The 21,702-nt window shown below is 44.2% G+C and overlaps 1 protein-coding gene across 2 annotated transcripts; it reads left to right on the top strand.

The window, feature by feature from the left end:
• Positions 1-2,868: 2,868 nt before the first annotated feature.
• On the top strand, positions 2,869-19,868 carry LOC138604951 (axin-2-like). 2 transcript variants are annotated; one of them, XM_069676992.1, is made up of 11 exons: positions 2,869-3,051; positions 4,495-5,435; positions 7,860-8,000; positions 10,719-10,821; positions 12,712-12,852; positions 13,427-13,848; positions 13,993-14,142; positions 14,234-14,467; positions 14,635-14,739; positions 15,301-15,426; positions 18,014-19,868. In XM_069676992.1, exons 2-11 carry the CDS (start codon positions 4,606-4,608, stop codon positions 18,138-18,140), a joined length of 2,379 nt encoding a protein of 792 aa, XP_069533093.1. In that variant the 5' UTR covers positions 2,869-3,051; positions 4,495-4,605; the 3' UTR covers positions 18,141-19,868. The 2 variants fall into 2 exon arrangements, with proteins under 2 accessions (XP_069533093.1, XP_069533092.1); XM_069676991.1 differs by lacking the exon at positions 2,869-3,051 and adding an exon at positions 3,418-3,613.
• The last annotated feature ends 1,834 nt before the right edge of the window (positions 19,869-21,702 follow it).

Raw genomic sequence — 21,702 nt, 5'->3', positions numbered from 1 at the left:
GATATGATGCAAATCCAAAAGTTCTTTAGAAAAATGACAAAAAAAGGGAGAACAGGCCTACTGATGCAACTAATGATATATCATCAAAGAGATCTCCAGAACAGTACAAAAAGAAAGAAGGAAACTAAGAAAGTTTTTTTTCTAACAAACTATTGCTACCTACTGAATTAAAAGCCCTGTCTGTTTCCATGTATCCTGATGTGACACCTGTACAGCAGTGAAAATGCACACTTTCTCGACACCTTTAATGCAAGCTCTAATTAAAGAGTCGCTTCATTTCCAATCTGCGGTGATACACCAGATGCCTTTAATTTCTTCCCAACCACAAGCTCTCAATTAGCCTTCAGGTCACCCCATTTTATTGGGGCTTCATAGCAAGTCAGTGGCAGCACTCTCGTCCTGTATTGTGCTTTTAAAGCGTTTGGATCTTCCTGCGAAATGGTTAGGGCCCCAACAAAGGGGTCAGGGCAGGGTCAACATCAAAAAGGGGCTTCTTGGGGCTACTTTACAGCACCCTTTCCCTCTTTTGTCACTGCTAAACACAAGAGTGGGCATTCAAGGGTCAACAGGTGTGGTCTCATGGGTTTAGCGTCTCATGACACTTCCCAAATGAATTAAAAAAGACAGCAACTTTTATTTTGGCTGCATCTTTGGTGATCACAGCAGTTGTGTTTGCAGAAAAGTATTAAAAACAAACACATCCTGAATAGTTGAGTAGCCTGAACTTGTCATTAAAAGCCGACTGTGCGAGCAAAGTATGAACGAAGCTTCCGGCCTGTCAGCAAAAATCAAGCTGTCTGTAGACTCTTTTTTTTTTTTTTCTTGTGCAGTGATATGTGCGGCCTAATTTAATTTGAGTGATAACATCTTATCCCAAATGTGAATATCCCACTTTTATGAGTGTCCTGCACTTCAAAAATTACATTTTATAACTCCACAATATCTCACTTCTCCTTTCAAAGCAGACTTTAAAGAAGTTAGTGCGCAGATAACAGTATGGCTACATATTTCATGGCTTTAATTTGGGCATTGCTGATCAGCCAAGTGCCCCTTGAACGCTGATGACCCATTTTGTGATTTTGTGTTCCATCTCACAGAGAGCAGACACTTCCCATTGCAAAGTGTTGGAACCTTTTTGGGTGATGGATTGTTTGAATTTGTGGCAGAAATGTTTGTTTTACAAACCCCTTCAGTATAAACAGTGGCTATGAATGACCTCATCACATTCACGCTCTCACACTCACAGATATGCACACAAACACAGACAGACTGCCTGAGAAAGAACAAGATTTTCTACTATCATGCGGCTTTGTGATAACACCTTGTAGTAAAATGTCTTTAAGGATCAAACTTGAAATCAGCTTCAGCTGGCAAAAAGATTGGCAAGATGTCAATGTATTCAACTGGACTCCTCTGCTTTACCTTTACAACAAGAAAGGCTTTTAATTGCAGACATTTGTAAGAAAGCTGGGTTATACTAAAATTACTCATATGTCTGAATGCATATGTCAGAACTAGACTGAAAGAAATGTAATGTTTGTGTATATATTTATACATATATACACACACACACACATATATGTATGCTGACACAACTTTAAATCCACATGGGAGCCGATGCACAGCATGCTTATTTATCCATGTATAACTCAACATGAATTAACCACCAACTGAGGACCTCAGACAAGTTGTATTTCATTAGTTTCCTTGTCCTGTACCATTTGAGTTTTGTGAATTTGAATGCTCTGACTTAAATAATTATATTCTCCTTTAAAGTTGATTTCCAACATCAAAGGGACAATATAGCCTTTGAAGTACCATGGGATTGGATCACTGTCTAACCCACTCTTTAAGATTCTGTCACAATGACATTAGGGAAGTCATGTGAATTAAAAGACTAGAGAACAGCTCGTGCCTTTGCTCTCTGTCCAATTTCAATCAAAATGTCATGCTGTGCCATTTTCTCTGAATGTGGAACTGGCATGTGTGTTAGGTTGACATCTTTGTGGCTAAAAGCCTGTGACTAATATGCAAATTATTTGACACTTACATTCTATAGGATTATCAAATCAAGGCTATAACTTCAAGAATATTACAAATATTTCTAGACGTTGTCTTAACTTGTATTTAACCAGATATACTGTATTCTCATTCCCCTTGCTCTTGTAAATCTGTAATTAAGTGTGAATAATGGTGAAATTACATAGGGATAATACGCCCATACTCTCTAGACATTGATAACCAGTATTGTAATAATGCAGACATATCTTGATGTTCAACAGGAGTTAAGCAAAACCCACAAGGATCTGTAAAGTAGTAAACCCTATTATGGCTGGCTTCACCTTTACTAGGTGAACGCACTGATCTCGCGACTGTCACTTGACGAAGCCAAAGGCAACACAAGTGTTTTGTTTGCTCTATTTTCCTGTTGAGACTGTGTAGTAACTGACAGACTGTTAGAATAATGCTATTGGCGCGGTAGATCGCTTACTTCTGACGCTCCAAACCCTCGGGGAGTTGGCTAGATTGCCTGTCTTTGATAAGGTCCTGGCATATATGTAAATCCTCTCCCTGTCTAGAAAAGTTTATTATACGTTCATGATCGTCTATGCACATGAGTTTGCAACGATAAACTGTTGAACAGACGATATACTGTAATTTGCAGTTGTTTTTGTTCATCCGTTCTTTTAATAGTTCATTTTATTTTGTGGTGTTTCATTGATTACTGCGAAGATAAGACACGTTGTTTTTATGTATCTTCCGGGACCAGGCCAGCGGTTCCTTACTTTGAAGTCCGCAGTTAAACCTTCAGCCCAGTTGGTTTAGAAACAGCCTGGAGGATTTCTACCGCCTGCCATGACTTCTTGAAACACTACCTGGGGAGAAAAGTCGAGGGGAAACGCTTCTCTCTTTTATTCGCCGCTGTATTCAAATTGTCCGGTGTGGTAGGACAGTACAGGACAGAGAACTGCGCGGCTGAAGGCACAGCCTGTTGTTGGACTACTTTGCTTTCACGTTTTCTGAAAGGGAGGCTACTCGGGTACATGGATGGTAAGTTGTAGGAAAGCTGTTCCACAGGCCCCCTCTCTTGGCCGCTTTGATGTGCTGCTGCTGAGCTTTGAAGTTGAGAAATGCGGGCTATGTTTCTTGTTTGTGGGCGAGAAATACGGTGAGATAGATAAGAAGCTTATGTGTGGTGTGTGTGTTTTTGTGTATGTGTGCGTATGAATGTGTAGCCCAGATAAAACCGAATATTTGTCGGGTGGTGCGTCTTCTCGCTGGGAAAAAAGTGGGATGTATTCTTCTATCAGAGCCCCCCTCTACCTCCTCTTTTACCTCCTCCAGATTTTGACACCCCCAGTGATCTACATAGAGACTGAGCCTGCCTACTCTGAGGTCAGTTGTTGAATGGGACAGGGTACAGCAAACTACAGCGCTTGTTTTGCAGCGACTTAGGGCACATGTGGCACAGCACAGGCTCTAAATAGTCCGTTTTCGCTTTTTGTACTGGATTACTGTTTGGAGAGTTTTGGACTGTATTAGGCTATACCATCAATGGAGTAATTGTTCAACTTTTATCGGGTTTAACTTTGGCTGGATCTACTCTGCGATGGTATGTTTTTGATTTTCGAATCGCTTATATTACGCTATAGAGTTACACTGCCCGAGTGAGTATAATGATTTTGTGGGATTTGTTACAGCAAACAACGCAGATTGTGTAGTTTCAGCTGTTTATTGATTAAGTTTACATGTCTCTCTTTGGCGCTCCGGCTCCGATTAAAATCGCTCAGATTGTGAATGAGGGTTTTATATCAAGTCTTTCTGTCGCTTTGGTAGTTCACACACGTTGCCAGACTGTGGCTTTAATAATGTGCTGTAATAGCCTTCTTGGGTAGATATTAAGGCGATTGATCGCTTACATTTACGCATGAGCAACTGGCTTTTCCCGCGGGGCTTTCTTACCCCTCGTACATTACTACGTTTAAGGTTATTGTGGTGCAGATAAGATGCATTTCCACTCGTCTGTACATTTCTGGGATGGCGAGGACACGTGTGGGATCTGAGTGGAAACGAGTCTGTATGTGTTTGTGTGTCAGTGTGTGTGTGCGTGTGTGATGCAGACAGGGGTAGGGTACGGTCGTCCGAAACAGATTGGGAATTAATTGGAGTTGAAGCCTGTGACATGGACTCGTTAGGAAAACACGTGTAAGCCACAGTTGTTAGACTACGGTTTTGGTGAAGAGTGAGGCTGTGTGAGATGATTATTCTTGTAAAATGTGTTTTTGATGTGACAGATCAATGCGCGTTGAGAATGTAGGCTGCAGTTGATCTCTCATTTAGATTATAAATAGATAAATGAAACGAAAAAAAGCCTTTCATATTTCCTTTCTCTGTGAACCCGGCGAGGGTTTTTGAAAGGGACTGTTTACTTGATGTCTTTCTTTGAAGTTCAGCAGGATCTGGCTTTGATTAGATCAATACTTTGTGTTTCAGAGTGAAGAGGAGCTGAGAAGCTCCCCCGCTGCTTTTAGAGAGTGAGGAGGATTAGGCAGGAGCTCAGTGGAGGCACGACGGCACTCTCACACGGCAACCGGAGCTGGAGCCATGAGCAGGGCGCTTACGGAGCACATCAGCAGTAGCTTCCGAGAAGATGCTCCTCGTCCTCCGGTACCGGGGGAGGAGGGAGAGGCGTCATGCTTCAACCCCAGCAGATCTGCCAAAATGAGAGCCCAGAGCAAGGTTAAAGATACCCCCGCCGCCGCGCCTCCCGGCTCCACACCGCGGAGGAACGAGGATGGTCTCGGGGAGCCAGAGGGCAGCGCGTCCCCGGACTCGCCCCTAGTCCGGTGGACAAAGTCTCTGCATTTTCTCCTGGGTGACCAAGACGGCGCTCACCTCTTTAGGACCTTTTTGGAGCGGGAGAATTGCGTGGACACTTTGGACTTTTGGTTCGCCTGCAATGGCTTCAGGCAAATGGACTTAAAGGATACCAAAACGTTGCGAGTTGCCAAAGTTATTTTCAAGCGGTACATCGAGAACAACAGCATTGTCGCCAAGCAGCTGAAACCCGCCACCAAGACCTTCATAAGGGATAGTATTAAGAAACAACAAATAGACTCTGCCATGTTTGACCAGGCACAGACGGAAATTCAGTCCAACATGGAAGAGAATGCATACCAGATGTTTCTGACCTCTGACATATACCTCGAATACGTGCGCACCGGCTGCGAGAACGCTGCGTACATGAACCACGGCGGTCTCGGCAGCCTCAAACTGATGTGCGGATACCTTCCTCCTCTCATGGAGGAAGAGGAGTGGAGTTGTAATGACCTGAAGGCAAAAACGTTAGGGTCTGTGGTTGGACTGTCTGCAAAAACCCTGAGGGCTACTGCTACCATCCGAACTGCAGCTGAAGTGCTGGAGAATAGTTGCAGGTAAGACCAGCGCTCACCTAGAACATGCATGTTTGTGTTATTACATTTTCTGGTTTCTCTAGCCTGGCTTACCCCCCTCCTGATCACCCTTCCTTCATTAGTTAAACTACAGTGAATATGTGGCAGTTGGCAGTTATTTCACAAATGCCTAAAAGAGAGATAAAGGCACTTGATCAAAGGGTCTCAGAGGAACATGCCTGTATATTTGTGCCCTCCTGCCTTGCAGTTAGTCAAGGGGTTGGAGGGGTGGAGGGGTGGAGGGGCGGGGTGGGTACAAAACATCAATGGATCTGAGCCTTCCTTTTAAGTAAATGGTGTCTTGCAGGCAGCCCTCTGCTGGCTTGCCCAAGTTTCCTGTGCTTTGAAACCCTTCCTCCGGTTCAGGCATGAATTCAGACACCAAGCCTCATAACTGTTACAGTGACATAAAACAGTATGATCCTTTTGTAAAGTTATGCTGTATTTCCCTTATTCCTGCTCGCTAATCTATGTAGTTAGTGCATACTGTCACAAAATCTCTCGAAGCAAAAGAAATGCTAATACAGAGTTAAAAGAACATGTGCAGTCAGTCTTATGCCAGGCGGAGATATTGTTCCCTTGGTCAGAGATGAAAGCAGAACTGTTTGTGGAAAGCATTTGGGCTTTTATCTTAAGAGCTCGTCCCACACATTGTCCAACAGCTGAAATCTTTTCAAGCCAGGAACATTTTCAAAAACTGGATTTTATGCATGAGCCTGCATCAAAGGGTGCTTAAAAAGTTTTTTGCACAACTGCTTTGTCCTCACATCTGCACGCAATTGTTACCTAAAGGTTTGACATTGTCATGATACTTTTTCTTAGCAGGAAAAGTGCTTATTATATATATAATTTATACTTTCCCTGTCAATTTTACCAAACATTTAGGAAGACTAGAAATAAAAAAGATTGGATTTTCAGTGCAAAAAAGATGAGATTGGCTTACACACTCCCTTGAGGATTTCTTCCTTCATGTAAGCAGATGTCAGATAACATCATAGCACAGTTACTCATTTGCAGTGACCATGTTGAGTCAGGAACCAATAAGCACATGGTTTGTTGACATGTGGGCATCTCCTGGCTTCCCGGTGTGATCCTCTGCATTCTTGTTTTTCACAAAAACAGCGAGAGGGGGGGCGAGAGCCCCTTTTCTCTCCCTTCCGTCACCCGCGCTCTCCCCCTGCCCCTCACCATCTCTTTAGGTCAACCAATTTCCATCTCAAACATGTGGAACTAATTTTGCCGCTGCACGGATTCCTTTTTCCCCTCTTTTTTGAGAAAATACTCAACTCCAAAGTGATACAAAAACACAACAACAAAACATCCTCAGCTCAGTTCCGCAGCTTCAACCACCAATCCCACTTTGCCATAGATTGTGTCAGTGTTTTCCTTCCTCTTTCCTTTCTATCCAGCACTTTTATCTCTCCTTTTTCAAAAAAATCTGACAGAGACTAAGCATGCTTTGGAGGGAGACAGGGAGAGACAAGAGGAGGGGAAGGGGGAAAGACAGGAAGGGGGGGATCATGAAAGAAAGAAAAGAGATGGAGAAAGAAGGGGGGGGGAGTGCGGAGAGCCCAGCTGTGCTAAATACCTGACTCTTTGCGCGGACCTTCCAAAGGTCAGGTTTGTGCTTGGGGCCTACGGCTTTAGTCATGCTGGGGTTCTCCTCTCAGCACTCCCGGCAGAAGGCATTCTCATAAAGAAAGGGGCCCTCCTTCCCCCTTTCCCTCTCACCCTCTCCCTCCCTCTCTAAAGCTCAAGTTCCCCCTTCCTCTTCTTCCCTCCCTCTTCCTTGTCCACCCCCTTCACTACTGAAACAGGAATGCAACACAGCAGGAGAGAGTAGAGAGACACAGAGAGAGACTTTAGAAAGGAAAGCAGGGGAGAGTGGGTAAAGGAGGGGCCCCCAGACAGGATGATAGCGAGAAGGAGAGATAGAAGTTGGAGAGGAAGAAAAGAGAGAGTTTCTGAGTGGAAAAGTGCAGGAGTATATGTATGCCCCAAAGAAAAAGGTGGAGAGATAGTAGAAGGGAAAATGCTCTTTATTTACGCACAGAAAGGCTGCTTACTTCACCAACTCAAACCATCACAACTCAAAAACACCACCCGTGTATTTTACAGAGGAGGACCATGATAGAGGAAGTGAAAAAGAAGAGACCCCATACTTCCATCTCTAAAATTGTTCTCATATTTCTTGGGCCCCAAAGTGATTCTAATTACAAGAATCTGCAGAGAACAACATTAACTTTAAGCTGTCACATTTTCTGTTGAAATCTGTTGAAATGAACACCAGACGCAAAGAGAACAAATAAACTTTACCGTGCTGTGTCCAATTCTCCTCTGTCTTCACTTCAACCGATGGAGACCTCACGTTTAAACTTGGCAAATATTTTCCTGGGTTTTTCACAGGTCCCATCGTCGAGGAGACCCCGCCAGCCCCTACTTTGTCAACTCCGGCTACATTTTTGCCCCTGCCACCAGTGCCAACGACAGTGAGATCTCCAGCGATGCAACAACAGATGATTCCATGTCCATGACGGACAGTAGCGTGTAAGTGTTTTTATTGAAATCAATAACTTGGTTGGTCGGTTTTACTTCAACTCCTGACCAAAGCACTGTGAATTTTATTGTTTCCCGAGGGTCTAAACGTGCCTGGAACAGAGTTCAGTCAACACCTTTCCAGGAAAAAGTCTAGGGGTGTGAAGGAAAATATTTGGCCTTGTAGTTCAACAGACTCAGCTTTTCTTGGGGCCAGGGGGATAAACGGTTGCGAAATAATGGTTGGTAATGTATTTTAATTATCCTCTATGATTGACTCCAGGTAATTCTATTAATGTGTAGTTGTTACTGTGGCCTAGAGGGAGATAACTCTGGGAAAGTCATTATGTCTGAAGACCTTTTGAAGTTTATTCTGATGCGTTACAGGCTACAGAGAAGGGAGAAAAAAGAGAACGTCTTGATGTGGGTGGGGGCGTTGCCTCATTTTCCTCAAAGTTGAAATGTATCCATCCCACCCACCCTTCTGCCACAACAGACTTGTTTTTTTCATATTATCTAATCGCTTTTTCCCTTTGAAGAGCTGAAGGAGAGGGGGAGGGAAATGGCCATTCGGGCCTCAAGACAAACTCATTGAAAAATGTTGGCACCAAATGAAAGGAGGCTTACTCACATGGTGGGTCGGTTTCCTGCCACTGGCCTCTGCGGCGTGCTGAGATCATGTGTCTGTGAGGCTTTCACAGGGGTTACTCATTTCTAGACCTCGGGACGAGGCATGAGGAACTCCCCCTGGCCAGACTAGGGCACCCCCAAAAAAATCACCTCCACCCACCCAGCCCTCCACAGCTTCTCTCCTCCACCTTCTCGAGCCAATAGCAGGAGTGGTTAGGCTCGAAGTGCAAGGGAGTGAGAAAATAAAGTGCATGGAGTATAAAGGGCTTAACTGAATCGCTTTCAGCCTATTGTTAGGTGAGGGGAGCTTAGGGGGATAAGAGGGTGGCTGGCTGCTTTGAAAATGACTTGCACAACTGAATAGGAGATCCCCATAAAATAAGGGCCCATGAAACCATGAAAGGGTCTATGGCTGTTTTCTCTTCCCCAACCTGGACAAAGCATCCAGCCGTCACATGGTTTTCCCGGGGTAGGGACAGTTTGGATTGATAAACACATATTGAGTGATAAGGGAAGTTGACGAGAGTTGTGCGGGAATTATGTTTTGCCGCTAAGTTTGGGGTTGCTTGTTAGCGCACAAGTTCCTCTGGGCTGTTGAGTTTTACTTTTGAAGAGTTTCCTGTGTTTCTCCCTGTGCCTTGAGGGATGATGGCTTGTAGTCTCAAGGGTACAGTTTGTGAAGCATCGATTTTAGTAGTAGGTCTCACTCACAAGAAGCTCGCTGCAACACCGGGTGATGTCGGCAGCTTGGCTGCATTATCTGATTCTTCTCAGCAATGTCACTCTGAAATGTGGCTTGTAAAACTTGTTTATATAAATAAATAAAGAAAAACAGATTCTCTACTGAACAAAATCATGTGTCAAAGTCAGATTGTCTTAATACACTCGCCAAGGTCTTTGACACAGAGATCTCTCCTGCCCTTGTCCCCAGCTCTCATGTCTCCACCCCTAACTGATTTTATAAAAAAAAAAAGAACGCAACTGCTTCTTCTATCATTGGAGAGAACAATTTGATTAGTGTGTCCTTTTACAGTGGTTAAAAGGCACACTGCGAATTTGAATCTCATTTCCCAGATAAAGAACAAGAAGAGGAGGATTTGGGAAGGGGGGTGGAAGAAGGGGTGGGGGGGGGATTTTTTTCTCTTTTTGCTTATATCTTATTTATGGATTTACTTGGACGCTGGGGAATGCTGCTGCACCAACTTCAAACATTACCTTATCTTACAAACCAGCCTTTTGATGTTGCTGAGATCAGAGGCTCACAGCACAGCGCTTGCCAAACGAAGATGGCAGCGGGTGCATATGTGCATGAGTGTGAGATTTCAAAGAGGCAGCAGAAAAAGTAGCGTTTGGGCTAGGTCAGACACTTCTGAGCAGCCAAAACGGCCAAGATAATTGGCCCAGCTTAAGTGGCAGCTGACTGGAAAGGCTAGCAGACAGAATGAAAAACGGAGAATAAGATCCCCAGAATAAATGCTTAATTGTCCAGAGACTACTGATATTCCTAGCTACATCTCTATTTTCATATTAATATATCAGAGCTACAAAGCCGGCACCACTTAAGCAGCTTTTGCTAGCCTGCTTTAGCCTGTTGTAGTTTCCTACACTAACCAGCTTCTAAGGTTAGCGCTGGTTCTTCTGCCTTTCAAACAACTACTGTCAGAGTTGACAAAGACTGATGTAATCTTATCAGTGGGGCTCTTCTTTTGAAGCCCACAGTGGGATGTTTAGCATATCTTTCCCATTGTCCCGGTGTGTTTTTGTTATGTGTGTTTTTGTTGCCTTGGCTTCAAGGGCTCTGCAACCTTTTGATTCAGCTGTAATGTGCCTGGTGGGTGGTAACTGGGTGGTGTTGTGTCGGGAACTTCAATGATGAACTGCCTCCTAAGGGCTCTTTCTCCACAAAGATTGATTAATGGCACTAACGCACCAACAGTTGGTGTGTAGGTATTGTGACCTGCATGATGAGCAGAAGGAAACGATCAAAACTAAAATCCATTGGATTGTTAGTTATCACCGACAAAGAAAGTTTATAAAAGCTATTTGAAGACTCTCTTTCTTTGGCAAAATTTAAATGTGTAATATCTTTGTTTTCCATAGAGATGGAATCCCTCCATACAAGCTGGGCACCAAGAAGCAGCTCCAGCGGGAGATGCATCGTAGTGTCAAGATCAATGGCCAGATAACGCTACCCCACTTTCCTGTAAGTCCTACTTCCTTAACTTCTACTTCCTGTCTCAGTGTTTCCTTTTTTGGATTCCGCTAAACTCAAACTTTTACAACGCTGACAGACAACTGGGTCTTGATTCCCTCGAGGAGTTGTGCTTTACTTTATTTTATTTTTTTCAGAGCTCCTGTTGTGACAGAATACTATATTTCATTCCCCCCGCTCGTTTTCATATAAAAGTCGGGGTAAATGAAAGGCAGGATTTGCATATCACTTCACTTTTTCTTCTGCTGTTTCAAGCCCCCCTCCCACCTTCTTCCCCCATCCCAGTAGCTTCTGTAGGGCTGTAAATATAAACTTTTGTTGTTATCTCCGTATTCTTCCTCAGAAACTGTAGTATGCCATGAAGCGTCAAAGCTTCATATGTTTTATTAATCAACAATAGCTGCAGTTAAAGCACAGGTAATTGACAGGTAAATGACAATAGTGATAACAGGGTTAAGATACTCTGTGAACCGGCTAAATAATCACCAAAACTACAGTTTATATCTCCACAGAGGAAGAGAAGGCACATTACTATTCAATTCCACTTCCCACGGCTCCCAGCCTCATATCTGCTCAAATTAGTATTTCGGTCATACGGTGAATGTGCTTTAAATCCAAATCATGTTGACCTGCTGAAGTCGTTGTAGAAAGGTTTAAAGAAGTGGGTTAGAACAGATTGACACGGGTTAGGGGGTGGGTCTGTTTGAGGCAAGAACAGAAATGTGAAATTCTTTTGTCTTCATATCCAAACACAGGTATGTATATGTGGGAGTGCTGTGTTTGTGTGTGTGTGTGCATTTGACAGTGTTGTCTGTTCCCCCTTTTTTCTCTCTTCCTCTCTCTCTCAATCTCGCTCTCTTTTCCTTTCCCACTTGCACTCCTTTAATGTCTCCCTCCTGATTTGGAGATGGCTCTGTCTCCCATGATGCACCAGCCCCAGGCAGCGGGGGCCCCGTGCAGGGCTGGCGCTCCTTTGCCAGCAGCTCTGCTTGCCTTTCTTCTTCTTCCCTTCATCGTGTCTACAAAGAGATGAGAGGAACAACAAAAAAAGAGTCAAAATCAAGAAAGCCAGTGTGCCAAATAACAAAAAAGTAAGAAAGGGAGAGAGAGAAGCCGGCGCATATAGTTAAAGAAAAAGGAGGATAATGTGACTAGAGTACCTCTGAGCTGCCCTGCATGCAGCCGGGAAATAAATTACTACTTCCCCTCAGATCTTCCCAGTATTTGACTCTTCTATCCTCTCCCTCCCTCTTTCCCCTCCTTCTCTGTCTCGCTCTCTCTCTCTCTCTCTGCTCCCATTGCCACTTCACTAACGCACATCTCAATCCTTTTCCTCTTTTTTCATGCTGTTAATTTTGTCCCCCTCTCCCTTTTTTCTTCCCCTCTCCTCTCCTCACTTTCTCTTCTCTGTCGATATCTGGCTTTTATTCGGAGATTTAAAGCTGCGTGTCCCTCCCACCCCTAGTGTGCGTTTGATGTTTGACAAGGGCCCTTTGAAGTGTACTGACTTCAGAGGCAGCCTAGCTGATGGCTTGGTCGGGCTACAGAGGGTGCAGGCAGGGGGCCTCCCCTCCGAGCGAGACCAACTGCTACCCCGCCATTGCTACCCCCTTCTCTCCCCCTCGCCCAGCAGCCTGGCACTGCCAAGGGCACTGGGCATGAGAAGATCTGGGGAGGGATGGGCAGAGGAGCAGGTTCAGGTTAGCTCAAGGGCAAGGGCATCTGGATTAGGGCTTTTGGAATAGTAGCAGGCTTTTTGGAACAAGACAGGATTAGGGCAAGGGCAGTGGATTAATGCAACATATTGCATCTGTCAGAAACACTACTCAGTTACACTAACGCTCACTAAAGTGTCTTCCCCCTGTGTTCTTTATCCTGCAGAGGACACACCGGCTGCCTAAGGAGATGACCCCCGTTGAGCCCTCCGCCTTTGCTGCCCAGCTCATCGCCCGGCTGGAGAAGCTGAAGCGAGAGCAGGACACCATGAGCTCATTGGAGGAGAGGCTGCAGCAGATTCAGGAGGTATGGGTGTACACAAACCTGTTCTAAACCGTCGGACACTTCAGTCGGACATTCTAAGTTGTATCTAAGCAAACTTAGGACTATGATACCACAGTACAAAAGGCTTCATGGCAGCTTTAGCATGTCGAAGAGCGGGGAAAAGACCAAGGGATTAGAAAGTCTGTTTTGGTTTAGCTACTATTTCTATTTTCCTCTCTGTCCTCAACTACTTCATCCAGAGGAACTTTCAAACTTATGTTTCGAGGCACACTTGAAGTCCCTTCAAATAGTTAGCACTTAGCTACTCTCCAGTGGCACGTTTGCTGAGTATGTGTAGTGCCAGTCTCTTTGTGAAGCACAGGCACACTCTGCATTATAGATGAAGCGCACCCAAAGCCTGTTAGCGAAGATAACAGTGCAGCAAAAAGGAAACTCAAATCAAGTTATCCAGGCGTTTGCTCTCACTGACTTCACAGGACGATAGATTTAAGTTTTTGTAAGTTGAGACATAAATTCTCTGCTTGCTCCCCACATGTGACTGGGTATGAATGTTTTATCAAATGCTGTAACATATTTTTTTTCTTTGCGTGTCCAGGAGGAGGAAAGGGAGGAGAGCACAGACCTCGCAAGCAGCACCTCCCTCAATCATTCTCTGCTCCCTACGGGTAGCCAATGCGAGGAAGACCCCCAGGCTATCCTAGACGAGCACCTATCCCGGGTCCTGAAGACACCCGGCTGCCAGTCACCAGGTGTCGTACGGCACTCACCACGCTCAAGCTCACCAGATCGGACGGGTGCAATAGTGTCCTCTGGCCACGGGCCCTTCTTTGGTGCTTATCCTGGGGCCTCTAAGGTTCTGATGACAGGCAGGCAGTCCACAAAGCACATCCACCATCACTATATCCACCATCACCACGCTGGGCCAAAAACCAAGGAGCAGATTGAAGCCGAGGCGGCTCAGCGTGTGCAGTGCCTCTGCCCTCCAGGGGGCGCCAATTATTCCGACTTCACCCCAGCGTAAGTGTTACCTCTCAGCTGCTCGGAAAACAGTCCTCTGTTAGTATTTTAAAGTAGCCCAGAGTACCTAAATTTGTTAAGTTTTTGCACTGGTAAAGTTTCTCTGTCACTGGTCTAAACTTCTACTCCCTTTTTCCTTTTCAGTCGCTGCAGCACTTTGTCCAGACGGCCAGTGAAGTCCACCGATGAGGGTGTGTCCTCTCCCCGCCTTCCCCTAGATGCCACCGACCGCTCTCAGAATGTTTGGCAGTGGATCCTGGAGAGTGAAAGACAGGGCAAGCACAAGCCCCACAGGTGTGTTGCTGTCAGGATTCATCTGTGCACAAAAAACACACATTTCTTCAGTTCCCAGCTCATGTGATATATTCATCTTTCATTCTAACAGCACTCAAGGTCTAAAGAAGTCTAACCCACTCGACTCAAAGGCTCTGGCTAGTCGGACTAACTCTTCTTGGGGTGGAGGCGGCATCGGCAGTGGCGCACACCTTCGTGGCCACCACCCTGGTCACCCATTCATACAGGACCCAGCCATGCCGCCCCTGCCCCCGCCCAATACCCTGGCACAGCTGGAGGAGGCCTGTCGTAGACTAGAGGAGGTCTCCAAGCCACCAAAACCAAGGTAGGCAAACTCGAAACACTCAGGACAAACATCAAGCCTTACACCTGAAATAAAAACATATCCACATTTGATCAACCACATCAGAAGAAACTGTGAATGGTGTCCAGTGGTTTAACTTTATATTGATTTGGACATTAATAAGTAATTGATCTCTGTGATTTTGACAGGCATTCTACAGCAGCCAGCAGCCTTCAGAGAGACAGGAGCCATCCAGCAGCTGCCTTCCCCACTGCAGGCAGCCCTCTAGCCAGCCCTGGACTCCAAGCAGACGAGTATGGATCACTTCTTTTATTGCTATCCTTTTAAATAACAAAATCCTGTCTTTGTTTCTATAGCGTCTTTTTTATATTTCTTTCTCAATCGCTCTCTAGCTCACCAGAATTCATTTCCCATACACATAGATGTTTTTTTTTAGTATTCCCTTTCCTGGCTTGTGTTTTCACCCTCTTCCTCACAGATTTTTTTGCTCTCTCCTTCAAAGAGAGATGTTGTGAGTCAGCATAGCTGTGTCTTTGAACTCCTCTTCTCGGGCCTTTTAATCATTTAAGATTAAACATGCTTTAATACAAAATCCTGACTACCCACATGTCTCCCAAAAATCACCACTGAAACGAAACAAAGATGTGTAAAGTAGCCGTAGGTTTCTTAAATGTATCAGCCCCCTTCATACATTTGTTTTTAGTTTGATTTTAAGCTTCAACCACCTGACTATGAGGCCTGCTTTAGCTGTAATTGTTAATAAGAATTACAATATTTTTTAGTCTAATATAACAATGGAACCCCTTCATCTACAAGTGCAGCCATTTAAAACTGTTTTCATTTTGCATTCTTAGGTCCAAGGAACTAGTGGTCACCTACTTCTTCTGTGGTGAGGAGATTCCTTATCGCAGCATGATGAAGACCCACTGCCTCACCCTGGGACACTTCAAGGAACAGCTTAGCAAGAAAGGCAACTACCGGTAAATATGAACCACTGACAAGAACTCATAGTACAATGGCCCCTACTTAGATGGATATTTATTCACCCCTGCCTGCACATGGTTAGGGCTATAGCAGAGATAATAATTAGTGTGTGTATGTGCGTTTGTTATTGTGCTCGTATATGCCTGTCTGCTGAGTGGGAGTCTTAAATTTTGGAGCCGATAGTTGAAGAGAAACTGGGCTGATACACTGTATTCAGGGCTTACAGAGAGCGGGGGGAGGAGGAGGAGGCAGAGGAGGAGGGGGGTTCTGGAGCGAATTTTTTCTCACATCTGGTACTGATTTCCATGGTAAGGCAGCCTTAATAAATATGGCTTTGAAGCCTGGGACATTTTATTTTGTGCACAAAGACCATTGCGAGGCCTTCAGATTCCTCCTCCACACTATTGCATCAGGCATTAAAATCAGATGCCGCCAGCACTTTCTTCTGTTAAAGTCTGATAGCAGTTAACACAGCAAAAGTACCTCCTGTCAATGTCAAATGATGAGGGGCAAATTCCTGAACAATGTTCAGACTTATTAAGTCATTTGAAATATGGCCTGTAACTTTTGAAAACATTTATATTAGGAAGTACAGGCTTGCCTAACCAAGTAACTGTTCCAGGTCTGCGTAGGTTGTGTCCCGCTGAAAAGACACAAAGCCTGCATGCCCATGACATCAACATTAGGTTACAGCCACATCTGCTTGTTAGGCAAGAGAGAAGAAGGCCTGCAAACAAGTCATTGCACCCCTGCTATCCCATAACTCTTCAGCAAGCAAAAAGAAGGGGGAGGTGGGGATGAAGCGTCTGGCTTCAATGGCAGCAGAATGTGTGGAGTTGGTTAATTTGGACATGGCAGCGGTACAGTGGAGAACAGTACGCCGCGGCGCTGCCAGACGATATTGGTGCCAGATGTTGCGAAGAGAGAAAAATCCTGCCACATAAAACATGTTCCAATGGAAATACTTCTTCTGTCTCTCACTCTCTGAAACAAAGTGATGACTTTGAACTATTTGTGAGTGAAAATGTAGCATTTTTTTCACTGAAAAAATTCAGTCAATTAAATTGAGAAGGGTAATTCAATTATTCTGTTTTCTGCTCATGAAGATCAAACAGCTAAATCCTGCCCAGCAAAGTTTAGACAACAGAGAAAAACTTTGCTGAAATGCCATCAACCCCAACGTCGCTGCACACTCGATTACAAAGTGTTGTAGCCGTGGCAACGCATTCTCCTCCTCCTCCGTTTGTTTGTAATTACAATCAACATGGAAAATAAAACTGTACTTTTTTTGTATGCCCCTCCTTACATGTGTTGTTTGAATGACTCCAAGCTCATAAAACACAGAGCGTTCCCCTTTTTTCTTCTTTTTTTGTATTCTGAACACAGGCACACATGGGCAAAATGAGGCATTTTTCCATTACAAAGCTTATCATTAAATCCCCTCCTGCTGATCTTTTGCTGGGTTTAAAGTAGAGAGGAGAAATCATTAGGAGCTCCAGGAGACTTCACAGTCACTGGGACCAAGCTAACCCTGGGAGTTTTCTCTGCTTGAGAGAAGAAGAAGAGTGGGCTAGCTAGGTGACCTGTGACCTCCTGGAGACCGTCTGAGCGGTCGCCACCCAGCCCCCCTCCCAGGGTAAAGCTCCTCAGGCTCGGCCCACATCCAACCTATCACACCCACTCACAGAGCAGGGGATGGCCTGCACTCTGCTTCCCCCTGCTTTATTCGCTTCCTGCTCCGTCTTTTCCCCTCTGTTCTCCGCTGGTGATCGGAGAGCTGCCCAAAGAGTGTGCGTGTGTGTGTGTCTGAGACAGTGAGTGTGTGTAAGAGAGACACATAGGGCATGTGCGTGTTTATGTGCAAGCAGCAGAGTTTGCTCTTGCAGTCACAGGCAGACTCTCAGGCACCTGGAATGTCAACCTGTGTGACAGAAAGGCCCTTCATTTGACAGCCAGTCCAATTAGAAGCCATGGAGACAAAGAGAGGGAGGGGGGCACTGCTGCAGAGAGAGGCTGAAGGGGGGGCTCAAGACAGCCTCTAATTAACCCTTCAACTTTAATAAGACCTTGCAGGACAGATAGGCATCTGTAGAATGGCCAGCAGTCAAGATGAACAAGTGGATGAGGAGACTAGCACACATGGATGAACACACACACACACACACACACACACACAAACAGGCTGTTTCTAGCAGCTTGAATTATCACAGGGAGTGTTTAAACGGAGGGTTCAGCTCTGTTTGTGCAGCGGTGTGATGTGGAGTCAGGCTCTGCCTTTGAAGTGTGCAGGGATGGCATTGAAGGCTATGACTAAGTTGTTTTGAGCAGGATCCATTTCTGGCTCTCAGAGTGCGTGTGTTTGTGTTTGATTTGGACTAAAGGGAGTTGTGCGCGAGCCTGTATATGGAAGTAGTCGCGTAGGTGCCTCAAAGCGGTTTTAAAACACGATGAAATGTATCAGATGCACTCCTGCTGCCACTCTGTCAGATTTCGTTTGAGTTCAATTTTTGTTTTGTTTTTTCACATACACCTACGCTCAACATCTTCTAATCACAGACCTCTGTCTTTGTTTTTCCTCCTCAGGTACTACTTCAAGAAAGCAAGTGATGAGTTTGAGTGCGGTGCCGTGTTCGAGGAAGTGTGGGAGGACGCAACCGTGTTGCCCATGTATGAGGGCAAGGTCCTGGGCAAGGTGGAGAGGATGGACTAAAAGCCACTTTGCTGCCAACCAAGCGATGCCCTTTCCCGCCCAACCAAAAGCTGAACTGTCCCTAAAATCCATGAGCGAGAGACTGCGTGTAATTAAAAAAAACACTCTTGACTCCTTTTTTCTTAGTTTTTTTTTTCTTAATATTAAGCTAAACAGAGTTAATATATCGAGCACAAAAGGAGTGATTGAAGGAAGACGAGCCAATGAAGTATGCCGAACACAGAGGAGGTGTCGCCCCTCTCTGACTTTATCAACCAATCAGCCTTAGAAACACAAGGGAATGACAAGAGAGACTTTTAAAGACCAATACAAGGATGATGATGATGATGATGATGATGATTGGAGGCCAGTGGGGGAGGGGGGAGACCCTTCCTCTTCTTGAATATAACCACTGAAGATGTAGATGACTGTTTTGTTGTGATGTAATGAGAGACTGAAGGTGCATTCACGCTGGCTTCCGGGTCGAGTGCGACGGACTAGCAGGCGCTGAAGAAAAAATGCCACCAACCTGCTCTTACACTCCAACATCGTTACAAAAACGTCTGTACATGTGCATATACATACCTGCATATATGTATATATACATGTATTATATATAGAGATGCTTTTTGTCATGAGTTGAAAGTTTTTATTAAGTATTTATTGAAAAACAACCCACTCCTTTCCCCATCCCCCCTTCCTCTTCTTAAACCTGTGTCCTTTCCCTGTTTCCAGCCAATGGGCAAGCTGCTTTGAATGTTGGGAGAATACTGTGGTGATATGTTTTATTTCGTTTTTACTTCACACAAAGGACGTGATGCTAGCCTAGCACCTCCCATAGCCTTGTTGCCCCGTCTGACCCAAACTAACAACCTTAGCAGGGGTCTGGACCGAGGCACGCTCCCTCCACTATTCTAATGGTCAATCTCAGTCTTATATGCTGCTGATAGTTTCTAATGATAACTTTGTCACACTAGTATTTCCTCTCCCTCATTGTCTGCCCCTCCCTCTCTTTTTCTCTCAGTCCGGCGACAGAGCTCTTTTTTGTTGTGCCTTTGTTTGTAAACCAGGCATTGCACAGGGGGAGGGATTGGGATGGGGAGGGGTCTTAAAACAGTTGCAGATCCACACAGAGAGGAGACCTGAAGCACAAGTTGTACCATCCAATAATGGCAGTGTTTACAGCCCACACACCAAAATAACTTGTGCTAACAAGAACCAGTTTGGGTCACTGAGAACGACTTCTCGATGAATTCAGCTAGCGTGTCAAAAATCACAAAAAAAGTATTTTACAAAGTGAACATTACAGAACTATGGCTCCGATATCCTTTGAATGTTGTTACAGTAACATCGTATATAGCACAGCTCCTGTATACATTGTAATTATGCATTCTGAAGTATGGATACTGACATGTGATGCACACACACACGAACAATACACACACACACACACACACACTGTCGCTGGTGTTTTATGAGTACAGCACCTGTGCCTACATGGATGCCATACCATGTGCTACCCTGTTTCAGGGTTTTAATATATATCCCTTGGTTTTCAGAAGGGTTTTATGTTGAAAAGATATTTTTATGCTTTTAATAATATCCTGTAATCATGTTTTTTTGTTTTGTTTTTACACCACGGCCTTTTTTGGTTTTGTTTCATTCTATCTAAACTGTAAATTATACATTATATAAAGAGTTTCATTTAAAGATTTACATGGACCTATAATTATTGTAATTATTGAGAGATGTAGCCTTTATTAAAGTTTTATATTTTTCAAATGAAACCTGTTGTGCCTGGAACTGCTTCTTTTTTGATTGTCCAGAAGAAAATATATTTCATGTTTTATGTTCAGGTTTATATTTTATATAAAACTGTTAGTTTATACTGCACAGCGAACGTCTGAGCATTAGGACAGACAATGTTTTTTTCTAACTGTGATTTAAAGGCAACAAAAGTAGACTAGCATATTTTTTCCACTTAAGGGAACTGACAAATATGTGGTTCTTGGTCGTCTTGTAATGTACAAATATGTTAGAGCCAAAGATTTTTGTTGTTGTGCAAAAATAGAAAGTCAAAAACCTTAAACGTAGCACCTACAGATTTATTTAACCAGTGAGGTGTGGTGCAAAACGTACCATATAAGTATTGTCATGATTAGACAGAAGCCTATGTTGCATGTCATACCCCTCTTGCTAAGCAGCTGCCGAAAAATCATTAGAATATCAGGTTTCTAAGCAAATGTAAAGTTAGTTAAGACTCACAAAGAAAACATCTGCATAGCTGTTGCAATAGAAATACAACACTTGGACTAAAATATAAGAAATATTTAATGCACCATGCTATAGTGCAGTGATATTTACTGGAAATGACAGGACAGGTCTATGGAACCTGTTGTTAAATACTGGCAAGAATTATTCTTGACAGTTACCTGCCTCTGTATAACCTTCATGTCTCTCTCAGTAATGAAGAACATAAAATGTTGTTATAGTCGTCACCATTAAAGAGTCGCAGTAGCGCAGAGCTGTGATCACATCACAGTGCAGATTGAGGGTGGAGAGGTAACTATTCCTCTGAACCAAATGTTTAATAGATTCATTCTCATAGACTCGTCATGCGGATACAGCCAGGACTTTCACACTGACAAGTCTTGTTGCTGAGAAGTAATTGAAGCTTAAATTCATTAATGCAGGCTGTTAATTCACTGCGTAAACAGGAATCACTAAAAGCCTATAACCTTTTGATGCGTTACAGCCCCTCGGTGGTTAAATGTGCGCGTTCTGTATTCAGCACTTAAATGGGAGACATTAAGCATGGAAATGGGGGCATGGGCTAATTGGCCCTATTAAAGAGCAATGAGGACCAGCGCTACTCTCTGACAGTCAACACAAACATTAATGAAGCACCCTGCATCCCCTATCAGAGGGCCGAGCCATGTTTACCTCAATTAACTGGCTTCATTTCAGCAGTGTGTGTGTGTGTGTGTGAGTTGGGGGGGGGGGTTAATACAAGGAAATAATTTAGTAGGGGGGAGCATGCTGTCTGCTGCACGCACACTTGCTTGAGCAGCTCAATTCAAATTGTTGACATAAAAAGAGACTTGCAATTGGCAAAAAGCAGAGGTAGCCACATAACAAAGATAACAACAGTCATTACTGACAAGCTTTCACTTCCCACAAAATGATTTTCTCATTTCTTTCTCCCCTGCTAGCTGTTCCTGGCAATATGGCAAAAAAAAAAAAGGAATAAAAACAGACAAGCCGCCAGTGCTTGTCACATCTATGAGATCCTGTAGGTTTTCTCTGTTTTAAATCACATAAACACACTAATAACTTTACTGCAGTCATCCCTGAACAGTTTGTATTTTAACACCACAAATAGCAGATTAATTTCCAGAACTCTTTTCATCAAAGGCACAGTGCAGTAACTTCAACACATAATCAATGCATTGCATACTCCCAGACCCGAAAAATCAATTCCTGCATGGTTTTAACTTCACAATGAGGAGGGTTTAATCAGGCTGAACCAGCTAGTTTCTGCTGAACTGTCTGGAACGGGGCAGGTGTAACCCTCCACCCTTCC

Source organism: Semicossyphus pulcher, unplaced genomic scaffold (assembly GCF_022749685.1).
Source record: "Semicossyphus pulcher isolate SPU_LCO1_2020_fin unplaced genomic scaffold, fSemPul1.0.p SCAF_27, whole genome shotgun sequence".
In the NCBI taxonomy this organism is placed as follows: domain Eukaryota; kingdom Metazoa; phylum Chordata; class Actinopteri; order Labriformes; family Labridae; genus Semicossyphus; species Semicossyphus pulcher.
Note: the sequence above shows the minus strand (reverse complement) of the source record. Positions and strands in the feature narration are given on the sequence as shown.